We start from the raw sequence: 15,940 nt of genomic DNA on the forward strand, positions 1-15,940 counted from the left end.
GTGCACTGATGTGCCTATCGTCCCCTGTCCAATCTTCTTTCCTTATCTCATATATCATACATTTTCTCTCCTTTCCTCCTACTTCTCTTCTTTCTTACTTTCTATCATTATATATATTACCTAATGTCTATTCTCTTTCATATGTATTGTATATTGGACAAAGAATAAATAAAATAAAAATTAAAAAAAAGACCATGTAGCTATCCATCAGCTTGATCAAAGCATCATACGTGCGCCTACATATATTACAGCACAATACAATTTTACAACAAGACTTCCAAAATTGCTGCTGCTTCATTTCTCTTAATGGCATCAATTAAAGGAGCCCAGCATGTATTTGCAGGACTCCAGATTCTGAACCTCCACAGTCCCTCCACGGAGTGGTTAAAGTGCAACATTTTTTATTTTTTTTAATGGGATCAAAAGAGAAAGTTATGAAATACCTGGGGAGTGATCAAATTACCTATTCCATTAATTTAATATTAATGAAACGACTTGGGGAGCCACTGTATTAACTTCTTCATTAATTTCCATCTGAAGGAAAATTAAATTACATCAAATTAAATTTAGATTTGGGTTCACTCGCTTTGGGGACTTTGCATACCACCGCCCCATGCTAAATTGTTCCGTATTCCGAATAAGATGCTATTTCCAATGTGCTCAATTTCAATTCCTTTCTCAAAATCCACAATACGTTTGGATCCTCGGCAGTGGCTAGATCAAACTTTGATTAAGGGAAAGAGGAGAGAGAGAGAGAAAAGGGAGGGTTAGAATTAAGAATTAAAATCACATGAAGTTCTAGCTCTGCCGCACGAATCCCAGCGGCCGATTAGGTCCCACAGAGTTGGCCTTCTCCAGGTACCGTCGACTAAACAATGTCGCCTGGTGGGACCTAGGGGAAGAGCCTTCTCTGTGGCGGCCCCAGCCCTCTGGAATCAACTCCCCCCTGAGATTCGAATTGCTCCCACTCTCCTTGCTTATCACAAGATGTTGAAGACCCATTTATGCTGCCAAGCATGGGGGCATTAATTCCCCCCCCCCTCACCTTTTCTGACTTAAACATTTGGGATTGGTGTGACAAGAATTGCTAGTTTTTAATAATAACAGGTTTTTTAATATAGTTTATATTGGATTTGTATTCTATTGTATTCTATTGTTGCTGTGAGCTGCTCCGAGCCCTCAGAGAGGGGCGGCATACAAATCTAATAAATCATTAATTATTATTAGTAGTAGTACAGTAGTACCTCTAGATACCAGCTGCTCCACATGCGAGTATTCCAAGTTACGAGCCACGACGCGAGCGAAATTTCTGTTCGACACCCGAGCTCAAATTCGGGATACGAGCCAAGCTTCCACTAGGTGGCGCAAGAATCTCCTTGATTCCAGTTATCTCGGTGCGAAAAACAAAGTCTAAAGGCATTCGTTCGAGATGCGAGTTGATCGACTTACGAGCTTGGGTCTGGAACGAATTAAACTCGTATGTCGAGGTACCACTGTAGTACAGCTTTACAAAGCTTTAGTAAGACCACACTTGGCATATGGCATCCAGTTCTGTTGACAGTATAAAAAAGATATGGAGTGCAGAGAAGAGCAAACAAGAATGATTAGGGGGCTGGAGGCTAAAACATACGAACGATTAGGTATGTCTAGGTAGGATGCTAAGGTGGAATGGTGACGTGTGCTCGCCCCTGTGGCTCTGAGAGCTAGCAGAATCCAGCGCAATTCTGCTATGACACCTGGGCAGGTAGTGAAATCGTGCACGGACACGCAGATGTGCTATGGAATTTTGCTACCTGCCCAGGTGCCCTAGCACAATTGTGCTGGACTCCGCTACCATGGGCGCACCTGCGTGTCCGCGTGTGATTTCGCTACCTGCCCAGGTGCCGTAGCAGAATTGTGCTGGACTCCGCTAGCAGTCAGAGCCACGGGGACAAGCACATGTCACCGTTCCACCTTAGCAGCCCACCTCTGTGTCTAGGTTTAATGAAAAGAAGGACTAGGGGTGACAAGATAACAATGTTCCAATATTTAAGGGGCTTCTACAAAGACACCCCCCCCATCTTTCAAACTATTTTCTAAAGCAGTGATTTTCAACCTTTTTTGAGCCGCGGCACATTTTTTACATTTATGAAACCCTGGGGCACAGTGAGCGGGGCGGGACAAAAAATTTCTCTCTCTTCCTCCCTTTTGCTCTATTTCTCTTTCCCTCTTTCTCTCCCTTCCTTCCTCTTTCTTTCTCTCTCTCCATCCCGGTTTCTTTCTCTTCCTTCCTTCCTCTCTGTTTTGCTCTCTTTCTCTCTCCCTCCCTACCTCCCCTCTATGTCTTTCTCTCTCCTTCCCCCCCTCTTTCTCTCTTGCTTTCTTTCTCTCTTTCTCTCTCTCTCTCTTGCTTTCTTTCTCTTTCTCTTGTTCTCTTTCTCTCTCTCGCTTTCTTCTCTCTCTCTTGTTCTCTTTCTCTCTCTCTTTCTCTCTCTTGCTTTCTTTCTCTCTCTCTTTCTTGCTTTCTTTCTCTTTCTTTCTCTCTCTCTTGCTTTCTTTCTCTCTCTGAGCTTCGCGGCACATCTGACCATGTCTCACGGCACACTGGTTGAGAAACACTGTTCTAAAGCACCAAAAGGCGAGACGAGAAACTACGGATGGAAACTAACAAGGACAGAAGGTTCTTTTCCATTTGCAGGCTTGTTTTTATTGCTACTCCCTCCAAAAAAGGTTTTTTTTTAGCCCTTTCCAGCTTGCAGGATTTTTTTTCATGGCTACTCCCAAAAAGTTTTTTTTCCAAGCCCTAAGTCTTTGCAGGCTTGTTTTCATTGCTACTACTTCCGAAGATTTTTTTTCAGCCCTAACCAGGGGATAAAATAATGCTGACCAGATTAAGAACCCTAGCCAGATGAACACCTGGTAGGTAGATTTTTCCCCTATTTTCCTCACCTAAAACTAAGTTGCGTCTTATACTCCAAAAACACGGTACCCCCATCTCGCTGTTGTGTAATATAAATGTCATCATAATCATAAAGACTCCCAAGCCGAAAGGGTTTGTTACATGCGACTGTTGAAACCTTCAAGCACGGCTATAAAAATTTAATTCTGACGCTCCCACCCAAAAATATGTTAGGACCATTAAATTCGACAGTGGACGCTTGCTTTGGTGGCCGGAATGGCTACAGTGAGTAAGTTTACACTCCACTCTAAACAATCCCCAAACCCCCAACACTTTACCCTTAGATTATCTACGGTTGACCTATCCAGATTCCTAAGTGATCAGTAAGGGGCGAGTACAAGTGCACTAGAGTGCCTTCCGTCCCCTGTCCTATTGCTCTCCTATATCTCCTATACCTTTCTTCCATTCCTACATCTCTTCTTCTATTCTTTCATTGATATGCTCTATTACTATACCTTCTTTTCTATTCTTTCTTAGATATATTTTACTATGAGTATCTCCTCTATAACCTTCATCGTGTATTTTACTATGTGTATATAGATATATACCCACTAAAACCCTCATTGTATATTGGACAAAATAAATAAATAAAATAAATAAATAAATCCCCGAATATTTTTGGGAATCCAAATTCAACTCTCTGTCTTTAGGAGCATCTTTTTTTACTCCCACTAGTATCACTTCATCTGTCATGAACTAATACAAATATTGCCCCGAGCTTATTCATTTTGAAGGTTTACTGAGAGAAGCGGAAGGAGCTGGCATTCCATCTTAAATCTTTTAACTATCTCCAATTATCTCCATTGGGAAGGGGATACGGGCAAGTCCTCGACTTACGAACACAACAGAGCCCAAAACCTCTGTTGTTAAAGGGTGACATTGGTTAAGTGAGTTTTGCCCCATTTTACGACTTTCCTTGTCATTGTTGTTAAGGGAATCACTGCAGCTGTTATATTACTAACCCGGTTGTTAAGTGAATCTGGCAAAAGGGGGATTGCGCAACCCCGGATACTGCAATAGTTATAAGTAGAGTGGTACCTCTACCTACAAATGCCTCTACTTACGAACTTTTCTGGATAAGAACCGGGTGTTCAAGATTTTTTTGCCTCTTCTCAAGAACCATTTTCCACTTACAAACCCGAGAGAAGCCTCCGTGGGGCCTCTGTAAGAATCTCCTGGGAGGAAACAGGACCGGAAAAGGCGGAGAGAAGCCTCTGTGGGGCCTCTCTAGCAATCTCCTGGGAGAAAACAAGACCTCCACCCTCCCTGTGGTTTCCCCAATCACGTTTCCTATGGGGAGAATTGCTTCTTCTTGCAAACTTTTCTACTTAAAAACCTGGTCACGGAACGAATTAAGTTCGTAAGTAGAGGTACCACTGCATAAGGATAGCAATATCAATGGCATTTAGACTTATATACCGCTTCCCAGTGCTTTACAGCCCTCTATTTCCTCCCATTCCATTCCTTCCTTTCTCCACCCCCTCCATCTTCTTCCTTCCTTCCTTCCCTTCCTTCCTTCTTTCCTCCCATTCCATTTGATTCCATTCCTTCCTTTCTCTCCTCCATCTCCTTCCTTCCTCCCTCCCTCCCATTCGATTCAATTCCATTCCTTCCTTTCTCCCCTTCATCTCCTTCCTTCCTTCCTCTCTCCCTTCTTTCCTCCCATTCTATTCCATTCTATTCCATTCCTTCCTTCCTCCCTCCCCTCCCTCCCTCCTTCCCTCCCTCCCTCCTTCCCTCCCTCCCTCCCTCCTTCCCTCCCTCCCTCCCTCCTTCCCAACCTCCCTCCCTCCTTCCCTCCCTCCCTCCCTCCTTCCTTCCCTCCCTCCCAGATTCCCTGCTTCCTTGCTTGCTTCGCTCCATTCCACACCACCTACCTTTCTTTCTACAACTCCTCGGCTTTCCCCTCCTCTCTCCTCGCCTTGCCCTTCTCTTCCTCCCTCCCTCTCTATTGGATTGACCTCTGAATTAACTGACCATCACCCAGTGTGTCTCTAACTTTGGAGTGTAAAGATCTATCAACATCTGTAGAAGGAACAGGGAACTGTCAGTCCTACAGATGTTGCTAAGTGACAGTCCCCCAAATGTCTCAATCTGGGCCATGCTAGCTGGCATTCCCGGGTGGTTTGTGGCTCAGCAACATCTGGAGGATCACACATTGTTCTCCCCCCCCCTTGCCTCCTTTTTTGCCCTCCAAGCCAGAAGTGCTCTGCATTGCAGTGATTTTAGTCTACCCAACCTTTGTAATGCGCAAACAATTGGGGGCTGGCCGCAAAGAAAGAAACAATTTCCACAGATCTCTCCCGGCTTTAACCAGCTTATAAATATTTTAGGAGGAGAAGCATGTTGTTTTGTTCGCTAGATAAGTGTAATCCAAAGCGGTGAAGGAAAATACTGTATGTCTCCTATAACAGATTGATCATATGTAAGAATAGGACAGGATAGGATAGGATGAGAGAGGAGAGGAGAGGAGAAGGGGAGAGGGAGAGGGAGGGGAGAGGGAGAGGAGAAGGGGAGAGGGAGAGGAGAGGAAGAGGGAAGGGAGAGGGAGGGGTGAGGAGAAGGGGAGAGGGAGAGGAGAGGAGAAGGGGAGAGGGAGAGGGAGGGGAGGGGAGAGGAGGGAGAGGAGAAGGGGAGAGGGAGAGGAGAGGGAGAGGAGAAGGGGAGAGGGAGAGGAGAGGAGAAGGGGAGAGGGAGAGGGAGGGGAGAGGAGAGGGAGAGGAGAAGGGGAGAGGGAGAGGAGAGGAGAAGGGGAGAGGGAGGGGAGAGGAGAGGGAGAGGAGAAGGGGAGAGGAGAGGAGAGGAAGAGGAGAGGAAGAGGAAGGGAGAGGGGGAGGGAGGGGAGAGGGGAGGGGAGGCCAAAAGTGATTGGACACACAAGGAATTTGTCTTTGGTGCAGATGCTCTCAGTGTACATAAAATAAAAGATACATTCATCCTGAGGTAAATCCTGAGGTAAAACACTTAACGACTGTCATAGAGTACAAATAAGCAATCAGGAAACATTATTAATACAAATCCTAAGAATACAAGCAACATGGTTATAGTCATAAGTGAGAATAGAGTAGAGTAGAGTAGAGTAGAGTAGAGTAGAATAGAATAGAACAGAACAGAATTCTTTATTGGCCAAGTGTGATTGGACACACAAGGAATTTAACTTTGGTGCATATACTCTCAGTGTACATAAAAGAAAAAGATACATTTTGTCAAGAATCATGAGGTACAACACTTAATGATTGCCACAGAATACGAATCAGGTAACAATATTATTATAAATCATAAGAATTCAAGCAACAAGTTACAGTCACACAGTCATAACTGGATGGAGATGGGTGATAGGAACAATGAGAAGACTAACATTTATTATTATTTATTTATTATTTATATTTATTTGTCGCTCACTCCAAAAAGGACTCCGAGTAATAATAATAGTATAGTGTGACAGTGCTGAGGGGATTATTTGTTTAGCAGAGTGATGGCGTTTGGGGGGAAAATCTGTTCTTGTGTCTGCTCAGCAGGGACTAGTAGAAGACCTGTGATATGGAATGAGAGGACACAAGCGAAGAACAAAAAAAAATCTAGAACAAGTCCACAGAACACAGCTCCATCCACCAAGTTTAATGCAGGAAAACAAGAGGACCAGAAGACCTCTAACATCCCTTCCAACTCTATTATTCTGTGACCCAGACCAGTGTTTCCCAACCTTGGCAACTTGAAGATATTTGGACTTCAACTCCCAGAATTCCCCAGCCAGCGAATGCTGGACTTCATTATTTGGACTTCAATATTTGGACTTCAATTCCCAGAATTCCCCAGCCAGTGAATGGTGGACTTCATTATTTGGACTTCATATTTGGACTTCAACTCCCAGAATTCCCCAGCCAGCGAATGCTGGACTTCATTATTTGGACTTCAACTCCCAGAATTCCCCAGCCAGCGAATGCTGGACTTCATTATTTGGACTTCAACTCCCAGAATTCCCCAGCCAGCGAATGCTGGACTTCAATATTTGGACTTCATATTTGGACTTCAACTCCCAGAATTCCCCAGCCAGCGAATGCTGGACTTCATTATTTGGACTTCATATTTGGACTTCAACTCCAGAATTCCCCAGCCAGCGAATGGTGGACTTCATTATTTGGACTTCATATTTGGACTTCAACTCCAGAATTCCCCAGCCAGCGAATGCTGGACTTCAATACTTGGATTTCATATTTGGACTTCAACTCCCAGAATTCCCAGCCAGCGAATGCTGGACTTCATTATTTGGACTTCATATTTGGACTTCAACTCCCAGAATTCCCCAGCCAGCGAATGCTGGACTTCATTATTTGGACTTCATATTTGGACTTCAACTCCCAGAATTCCCAGCCAGCGAATGCTGGACTTCAATATTTGGACTTCATATTTGGACTTCAACTCCCAGAATTCCCCAGCCAGCGAATGCTGGACTTCAATATTTGGACTTCATATTTGGACTTCAACTCCCAGAATTCCCAGCCAGCGAATGCTGGACTTCAATATTTGGACTTCATATTTGGACTTCAACTCCAGAATTCCCCAGCCAGCGAATGCTGGACTTCATATTTGGATGGTGGCTGGGGAATTCTGGGAGTTGAAGTCCAGATACCTTCAAGTTGCCAAGGTTGGGAAACACTGACCCAGACCATCAACATCTTGGGTGTGTTTTCCAACCTTCTCTGGTTCTCGGTAACCGAGTCTCCAAAACTTTCCTTAGCTGTCTTCCAGATGTTGCAGCTTAAAAAAACCCTTCGATTCAAGAGCTACTTTCTCGGCATTTATTTTGACCTCCCGGCTCTGGAATTGCTTTGGAATTTGCTTTTCGGGTTGCCGGTCAGCCCCGAGGCTGTTCAAAAGACCAGGCAATTAGCTTCTCATGAATGTTAATGGCTGGGTTTGGGCCATGGGTTGAGAGCTCTGCCGCCGGGGCGAATGGAGCCCTTATTAAAGGATGGATTCAGCCAATAGCTTCAGGGGCCTCCGAGGGCAGGGAGAACAGCCTCGAAAATCGAAGCCGCCTAGGGAAGGGCTTCTCCAATTTGCTGCCAAATGGTGTGGATGAAATGCCAGAAGAAAAATGGCCAGGTGTTGGAGAGGACGCCCAGGAACCTGGCCATTAGAACAAAGCATTAATGTGTGTTTGGTTTATTCCTGCAGGAGCCTTCTGCAAAGCCGGTAACGGCGTCTATTAACCGTTAATTCATGGCTTATGTGTGGCACGAACTCAAGCATACAGAATCCAATGGAACGTAAGCGAAGTTTCATCATGACTCCTTTCCAGCTTGCTGCTTCAGGGGACCTTAAAATCATTATCAGTGGAAGGGGAAAGGAAGAAAAGGAAAAAGAGAGAGGGAAGAGGAAGGGAAGGGGAAAGAAGGAAAGGAAGAGAAGAGAAGGAATGATGAAGGGCAGTGAAAGGAAGAGGAAGGGAGGAAGGGAAGAGAGAAGGGGAAAGAAGGGATGTGAAAGGAAAGGAAGAGAAGGAATGATGAAGGGAAGTGAAAGGAAAGGAAGGGAAGGGAAGGGAAGAAAAAGAGAGGGAAGAGGAAGGGAAGGGGAAAGAAGGAAAGTGAAAGGAAAGGAAGAGAAGGAATGATGAAGGGAAGTGAAAGGAAAGGAAGGGAAGGGAAGAAAAAGAGAGGGAAGAGGAAGGGAAGGGGAAAGAAGGAAAGTGAAAGGAAGAGAAGAGAAGGAATGATGAAGGGAAGTAAAAGGAAAGGAAAGGAAAGGAAGGGAAGAAAGAGAGAGGCAAGGGAAGGAGAAGGGATGAGGAAGGGAAGCGGAAAGAAGGGATGTGAAAGGAAAGGAAGAGAAGGAATGATGAAGGGAAAGGAAGGGAAGGGAAGAAAAAGAGAGAGTCAAGGGAAGAAGAAGGGAAGAGGAAGGGGAAAGAAGGGATGTGAAAGGAAAGGAAGAGAAGGAATGATGAAGGGAAAGGAAAGGAAGGGAAGAAACAGAGAGGCAAGGGAAGAAGAAGGGAAGAGGAAGGGGAAAGAAGGGAGTGAAAGGAAAGGAAGAGAAGGAATGATGAAGGGAAGGGAAAGGAAAGGAAGGGAAGGGAAGAAAAAGAGAGAGTCAAGGGAAGAAGAAGGGAAGAGGAAGGGGAAAGAAGGGAGTGAAAGGAAAGGAAGAAAAGAAAAAAGAGAGAGGGAAGAGGAAGGGAAGGGGAAAGAAGGAAAGTGAAAGGAAAGGAAGAGAAGAGAAGGAATGATGAAGGGAAGTGAAAGGAAAGGAAAGGAAGGGAAGGGAAGAAAAAGAGAGAGTCAAGGGAAGAAGAAGGGAAGAGGAAGGGGAAAGAAGGGAGTGAAAGGAAAGGAAGAAAAGAAAAAAGAGAGAGGGAAGAGGAAGGGAAGGGGAAAGAAGGGATGTGAAAGGAAAGGAAGAGAAGGAATGATGAAGGGAAAGGAAGGGAAGGGAAGAAAAAGAGAGAGTCAAGGGAAGAAGAAGGGAAGAGGAAGGGGAAAGAAGGGATGTGAAAGGAAAGGAAGAGAAGGAATGATGAAGGGAAAGGAAAGGAAAGGAAGGGAAGAAACAGAGAGGCAAGGGAAGAAGAAGGGAAGAGGAAGGGGAAAGAAGGAAAGTGAAAGGAAAGGAAGAGAAGAGAAGGAATGATGAAGGGAAGTGAAAGGAAAGGAAAGGAAGGGAAGGGAAGAAACAGAGAGGCAAGGGAAGAAGAAGGGAAGAGGAAGGGGAAAGAAGGGAGTGAAAGGAAAGGAAGAAAAGAAAAAAGAGAGAGGGAAGAGGAAGGGAAGGGGAAAGAAGGAAAGTGAAAGGAAAGGAAGAGAAGAGAAGGAATGATGAAGGGAAGTGAAAGGAAAGGAAAGGAAAGGAAGGGAAGAAAAAGAGAGAGTCAAGGGAAGAAGAAGGGAAGAGGAAGGGGAAAGAAGGGAGTGAAAGGAAAGGAAGAAAAGAAAAAAGAGAGAGGGAAGAGGAAGGGAAGGGGAAAGAAGGAAAGTGAAAGGAAAGGAAGAGAAGAGAAGGAATGATGAAGGGAAGTGAAAGGAAAGGAAAGGAAGGGAAGGGAAGAAAAAGAGAGAGTCAAGGGAAGAAGAAGGGAAGAGGAAGGGGAAAGAAGGGAGTGAAAGGAAAGGAAGAAAAGAAAAAGAGAGAGGGAAGAGGAAGGGAAGGGGAAAGAAGGAAAGTGAAAGGAAAGGAAGAGAAGAGAAGGAATGATGAAGGGAAGTGAAAGGAAAGGAAGGGAAGGGAAGAAAGAGAGAGAGGCAAGGGAAGGAGAAGGATGAGGAAGGGAAGGGGAAAGAAGGGATGTGAAAGGAAAGGAAGAGAAGAGAAGGAATGATGAAGGGAAGTGAAAGGAAAGGAAAGGAAGGGAAGAAAAAGAGAGAGTCAAGGAAGAAGAAGGGAAGAGGAAGGGAAAAGAAGGGAGTGAAAGGAAAGGAAGAAAAGAAAAAAGAGAGAGGGAAGAGGAAGGGAAGGGGAAAGAAGGAAAGTGAAAGGAAAGGAAGAGAAGAGAAGGAATGATGAAGGGAAGTGAAAGGAAAGGAAAGGAAGGGAAGGGAAGAAAAAGAGAGAGTCAGGGGAAGAAGAAGGGAAGAGGAAGCGGAAAGAAGGGAGTGAAAGGAAAGGAAGAAAAGAAAAAAGAGAGAGGGAAGAGGAAGGGAAGGGGAAAGAAGGAAAGTGAAAGGAAAGGAAGAGAAGAGAAGGAATGATGAAGGGAAGTGAAAGGAAAGGAAAGGAAGGGAAGAAAAGAGAGAGTCAAGGGAAGAAGAAGGGAAGAGGAAGGGGAAAGAAGGGAGTGAAAGGAAAGGAAGAAAAGAAAAAAGAGAAAGGGAAGAGGAAGGGAAGGGAAAGAAGGAAAGTGAAAGGAAAGGAAGAGAAGAGAAGGAATGATGAAGGGAAGTGAAAGGAAAGGAAAGGAAGGGAAGGGAAGAAAGAGAGAGAGGCAAGGGAAGGAGAAGGGATGAGGAAGGAAGGGGAAAGAAGGGATGTGAAAGGAAAGGAAGAGAAGAGAAGGAATGATGAAGGGAAGGAAAAGGAAAGGAAAGGAAGAAAGAGAGAGGCAAGGGAAGGAGAAAGAAGGGAAGTGAAAGGAAAGGAAGGGAAGAAAAAGAGAGTCAAGGGAAGAAGAAGGGAAGAGGAAGGGGAAAGAAGGGAGTGAAAGGAAAGGAAGGGAAGAAAAAGAGTCAAGGGAAGAAGAAGGGAAGAGGAAGGGGAAAGAAGGAGTGAAAGGAAAGGAAGGGAAGAAAAAGAGAGAGGGAAGAGGAAGGGAAGGGGAAAGAAGGAAGTGGAAAGGAAAGGAAGAGGAAGGAAGGAGAAGGGAAGGGAATGAAATGGAAGGGAAGACAAAGAGAGAGGCAAGGGAAGGAGAAGGAATGAGGAAGGGGAGAGAAAAGGAAAGGAAGGGAAGTGAAAGGCAGAGAAGGGAAAAAAAGAGAGGCAAGGGAAAGAGAAAGAATGAGGAAGGGAAGGGAAAGAACGGAAGGGAAAGGAAGGAAGCAAAGTGAAAGAAATGAAGGGAAGGGGAAGGGATGAGGAAGTAAGGGGAAGGAGGGGAAGGGATGAGGAAATGAAGGGAATGGAAATCTGGGTTGACTATACCAACCAAACAGTTAGTAATAATTTCATGCACCACTGAAAACAACCGATAAGCTAAATCAATGTAGAAATTAATGCAGGATCCTTGCTCCTAAACTTGTGAAATAATCCCTAGAAGGACATCCGGCCGGTCCAAACACTCTGCAAGCTCCATTCTACTGACCCGACTCCATCCCGCAAGGGATTATGGGCTTGTTAAACAAGGATGATAAAGATGATGATGTTGACGACGACTATCCAGGTTGCAATGACAACCCCAGAATATCAAAAGCATTTTCTAGTCAAGATTGTTGCAGGCTCGAGCAAAACCAAAAAGGAACACGGCGAGATATTAAAAGAGGACTGGCAAATTGGTGGTTTTCCACAAAAATCAGGATTTAATTTAATTTAATTTAATTATTAAATTTATAAGGATCTGGGGTGCAGCTGCGAGAGCAATCATGGGTTTTCCCAAATATGCCCATGTCACACCAACACTCCGCAGTCTGCATTGGTTGCCGATCAGTTTCCGGTAACAATTCAAAGTGTTGGTTATGACCTATAAAGCCCTTCATGGCACCAGACCAGATTATCTCAGGGACCGTCTTCTGCTGCACGAATCCCAGCGACCGGTTAGGTCCCACAGAATGGGCCTTCTCCGGGTCCCGTCAACCAAACAATGTCGTTTGGCGAGACCCAGGGGAAGAGCCTTCTCTGTGGCAGCCCCGGTCCTCTGGAACCAACTCCCCCCAGAGATTAGAATTGCCCCCACTCTCCTTGCCTTTCGTAAGCTGCTTAAAACCCACCTCTGCCGCCAGGCATGGGGAATTGAGATACACTTTCCCCCTAGGCCTTTATAATTTTATGCATGGTATGTCTGTATGTATGATTGGTTTTATCTGTTTTACTATTGGATTATACTGTTTTTAGTATTGGATTATACTGTTTTTAGTATTGGATTATACTGTTTTTAGTATTGGATTATACTGTTTTTAGTATTGGATTATACTGTTTTTAGTATTGGATTATACTGTTTTTAGTATTGGATTATACTGTTTTTAGTATTGGATTATACTGTTTTTAGTATTGGATTATACTGTTTTTAGTATTGGATTATACTGTTTTTAGTATTGGATTATACTGTTTTTAGTATTGGATTATACTGTTTTGTTATTGTTGTTAGCCGCCCCGAGTCTGCGGAGAGGGGCAGCATACAAATCCAATAAATAATAATAATAATAATAATAATAATAATAATAATAATAATAACAACCTAAGATATTGAGAGCCAGCTTGTTAAAAAGAAAACACCCTTCAAACATTCAGACATTTGTATTTTGCTCCGCTTTAAAATGAAAGCTCATATTGTGAACATCTTGAAGATTATGGAAGCTCCTTTGCCAGAAAATGCCAGCTGACGGGTGCGAAGAAATGCATCTTGAAACACGCTTCCCTGTCCTTTCTTTCTTTTTTTGCAGGAGTTAAACTTCTGTTTCTACTGACTGCCTTCAAAAAAAACCAAAAAAACCCCCAACCCTTTCCCTATTCGTCAGCCAAAGGGTTTTGCCGGCTCTAATGTGCTGCGTGAAGTAAATGTTCAATTAAAGATGTGGAAGAGGTGAGGATTTTCACCTTGCTGCAGCTTATTCCAAGGGACTGTCCGTTAGATTTATGGTTCACCTTTCCTCCAGGTAACCTGGGGTAGCCTGGCTGGCTTAAAACCATTAATCACTTAGAAGATATCAACACACACACAAAGCACACACGCTACAAATTTATTAAGCATGCAAATAGCTACCAGCAGTGGCGGGTTGCTTGCAGGTTCTGGCCGGTTCTCAAACACCAGTGGTAGAAATTTGCCAAAATGTGAGGTTGGTAAATCAAAATCCCCATTTCTTCCTGATCAGCTGGGACTCGGGTGGCAGAGAATAGATGGGAGCGAGGCCACTCAGAGGTGGTACAGTAATACCTCGTCTTACGAACTTAATTGGTTCCGGAAGTAGATTCGTAAGGCGAAAAGTTCGTAAGACGAAACATTGTTTCCCATAGGAAACAATGTAAAATCGATTAATGCGTGCAAAGGGGAAAAGATCGCGCTCCGCTGAGCGCCGCCGCCTGAGCGCCGCCGCCTGGCTGTCACCTTCTGAAACAGCCGGGGGGCTTCTCGGCGTTCTCCCGTTTTGGCCTCCAGGAAGGACGTCTTCGTGACATCAAAGCTCCGCCCATGGAATTCCCTATTGGGATTCCCCGCCTCCTTTCCAGCCTCCAGATCGGCCGAAAACGCCGCCGCTGATTGCAAAAATGGCGCTCCGCCGGGTGGCGGCACCCGGCTGTAACCTTCTCAAACAGCTGGGCGCTTCTCGGTGGCCTCCGGAACCTGAACCAGAACCAGAAGCCCTCCGGCTATTTCAGAAGGTGACAGCTGGGCGGCGGTGCTTCTCGGCGGCCTCCCGAACCCAAAAGGTTTGGGTTCGGGAGAACGCCGAGAAGCCCCCCGGCTGTTTTAAAAGGAATATCCTAACTCCCCCATGCCTGGCGACAAAGGTGGGTCTTGAGCAATTTGCAAAAGACAAGGAGGGTGGGGGCCGTTCTAATCTCTGGGGAGAGTTGATTCCAGAGGGCCAGAGCCGCCACAGAGAAGGCTCTTCCCCTGGGGCACGCCAAACAACATTGTTTGGTCGACGGGACCCGGAGAAGGCCAACTCTGTGGGACCTTATCAGCCGCTGGGATTCGTGCGGTAGAAGGCGGTTCCGGATGTATTCTGGCCCAATGCCATGTAGGGCTTTAAAGGTCATTACCAACACTTTGAATTGTGACCGGAACCAATCAGCAGCCAGTGCAGGCCGCGGAGTGTTGCAGAAACATGGGCGAATCTAGGGAGCCCCATGATGGCTCTCGCGGCCACATTCTGCACGATCTGAAGTATGTACAACAATTTCCAACACCATCGTTCCCCCAAAACGGAGAGCTATTTCCCCCCCCCCTTACAATTCTATTCATCGCTGAAGATCTATTTACTGCTATCAACGCGATCCAACTGCATTTCAAATGAAGTAGTGCTCTTATTGTTTTTAGCTCCCTTCTTCTTTCAAAAAACCCAAAACATTTAAGCCTTTTTTTTGTGCTCGATGAAGGATGCTTCTTAAATCGCACTCCAAGTTGTCACAACCTCACAGAAGTCCTCCTTCAGGTTTGTTGTGTTTTTTTTATTTTTCCTTTCCGTCTTTTATAAATTACAGAAGAAAGAAAAATACCCACTCGACGCCCCATTAAACAATCAATTCTTTCCCCCAAAAAAAATACTTACACGAAAAAGGGCATCAAATGGATGAGAGTCTCCTTTTTGGGGTTGGCGGCAAATTCTGGCAGCGCCTGGATGACTTTGTTCATCACGTTCCTTAAGTAGCTTTGCAACTGTTTCCGCCGTTCCTCCACGAACTTTGCGTCCTAAAGGGAAGCAGAGAGAGAGGGACGCCTGAATTCGTCCGGCTCGGCAAGTTAAAATCCTAACACTAACACTCGCGCCCTGTGTTCTGTCTGGGTCCCTCCAGAAGCCAACACCAACCCAAAAAAGAAGCCAGACACACTGGTAAAAAGCAAAGGCAGTTTTATAAAAGTCAAAGCAAACACAGGTAACAAAAAACTGTCCTTCCAAATAGGAACACGCTGGAACTTCACAGAGGTTTCACGAAGGCCATGAAATAAGACAGGATACTTGCTGTCAAAAACAACTCTGGAGATAACAAACTTACTCCTCCCCCAAGTCTTCCAGATTTCTAGGCCACAAGCCAAGATCAGAGACACCGAGATACAGAGCAGGGTCACAGGACTCCCAGTTGATAACGCTCCACAAGGCTGTAAGGGCTGGCCTGCCTTTTTCAACCCTGCTGAGGAGAACCACACCCAAACCCAGCTGTTGCCAATTCAATGGTGCAAATACCTTTCTAATTGGTCCCGTCTCTGAGCAGCACGTCGCTGTCTCATGTCTATTATGGCCTGTGCTTCCTCATCCAGTGAGTCCAGGCTACTGGCTGGGGAGAGCACACCCCCCCCCCGGGGTTCTCAGGCTGCTCTCCCTCCTCCTCTTCCTGACGTTCCTCTCCCCCGTCTGCCTGGTCCTCCCCCTCCTGTTCACTGTCCTCCTCCTCCGGGCATGGAGCCAGCAGAGACGCAGCCGGTCCCTGAGGAGCCTCAGGCTGAATCACAACACCCTGGGACAAAGAAAAAGGAGATGAAGGGGCAACCACAAGGCCCCAGGCCTACGGAAGTCCAGAAGTTCTGAATGGCAACTTCCAATACTTATTTATTTATTTATTTATTGGATTTGTATGCCGCCCCTCTCCGGAGACTCGGGGCGGCTAACAGCAACAATAAGACAATGTGCAATAATAATCCAATACTAAAAACGATTAAAAAACCCATTAATATAAAAACCAGACATACATACA

The 15,940-nt window shown here is 45.3% G+C and overlaps 1 protein-coding gene across 2 annotated transcripts in view; it reads right to left on the reverse strand.

The window, feature by feature from the left end:
- SNX29 (sorting nexin 29) overlaps nucleotides 1-15,940 on the reverse strand; it is a 213,071-nt gene that overhangs the window by 24,364 nt on the left and 172,767 nt on the right. For both annotated transcript variants that reach the window (XR_011559849.1, XM_070761121.1), the window contains one exon: nucleotides 14,800-14,939. Coding sequence is in view for 1 of the 2 variants with exons in the window: in XM_070761121.1 (XP_070617222.1) it covers nucleotides 14,800-14,939 (140 nt within the window). In the remaining variant the exon portion in view is untranslated. The remainder of the gene's footprint in view (nucleotides 1-14,799; nucleotides 14,940-15,940) is intronic.

Source organism: Erythrolamprus reginae, chromosome 9, assembly GCF_031021105.1.
Source record: "Erythrolamprus reginae isolate rEryReg1 chromosome 9, rEryReg1.hap1, whole genome shotgun sequence".
In the NCBI taxonomy this organism is placed as follows: domain Eukaryota; kingdom Metazoa; phylum Chordata; class Lepidosauria; order Squamata; family Dipsadidae; genus Erythrolamprus; species Erythrolamprus reginae.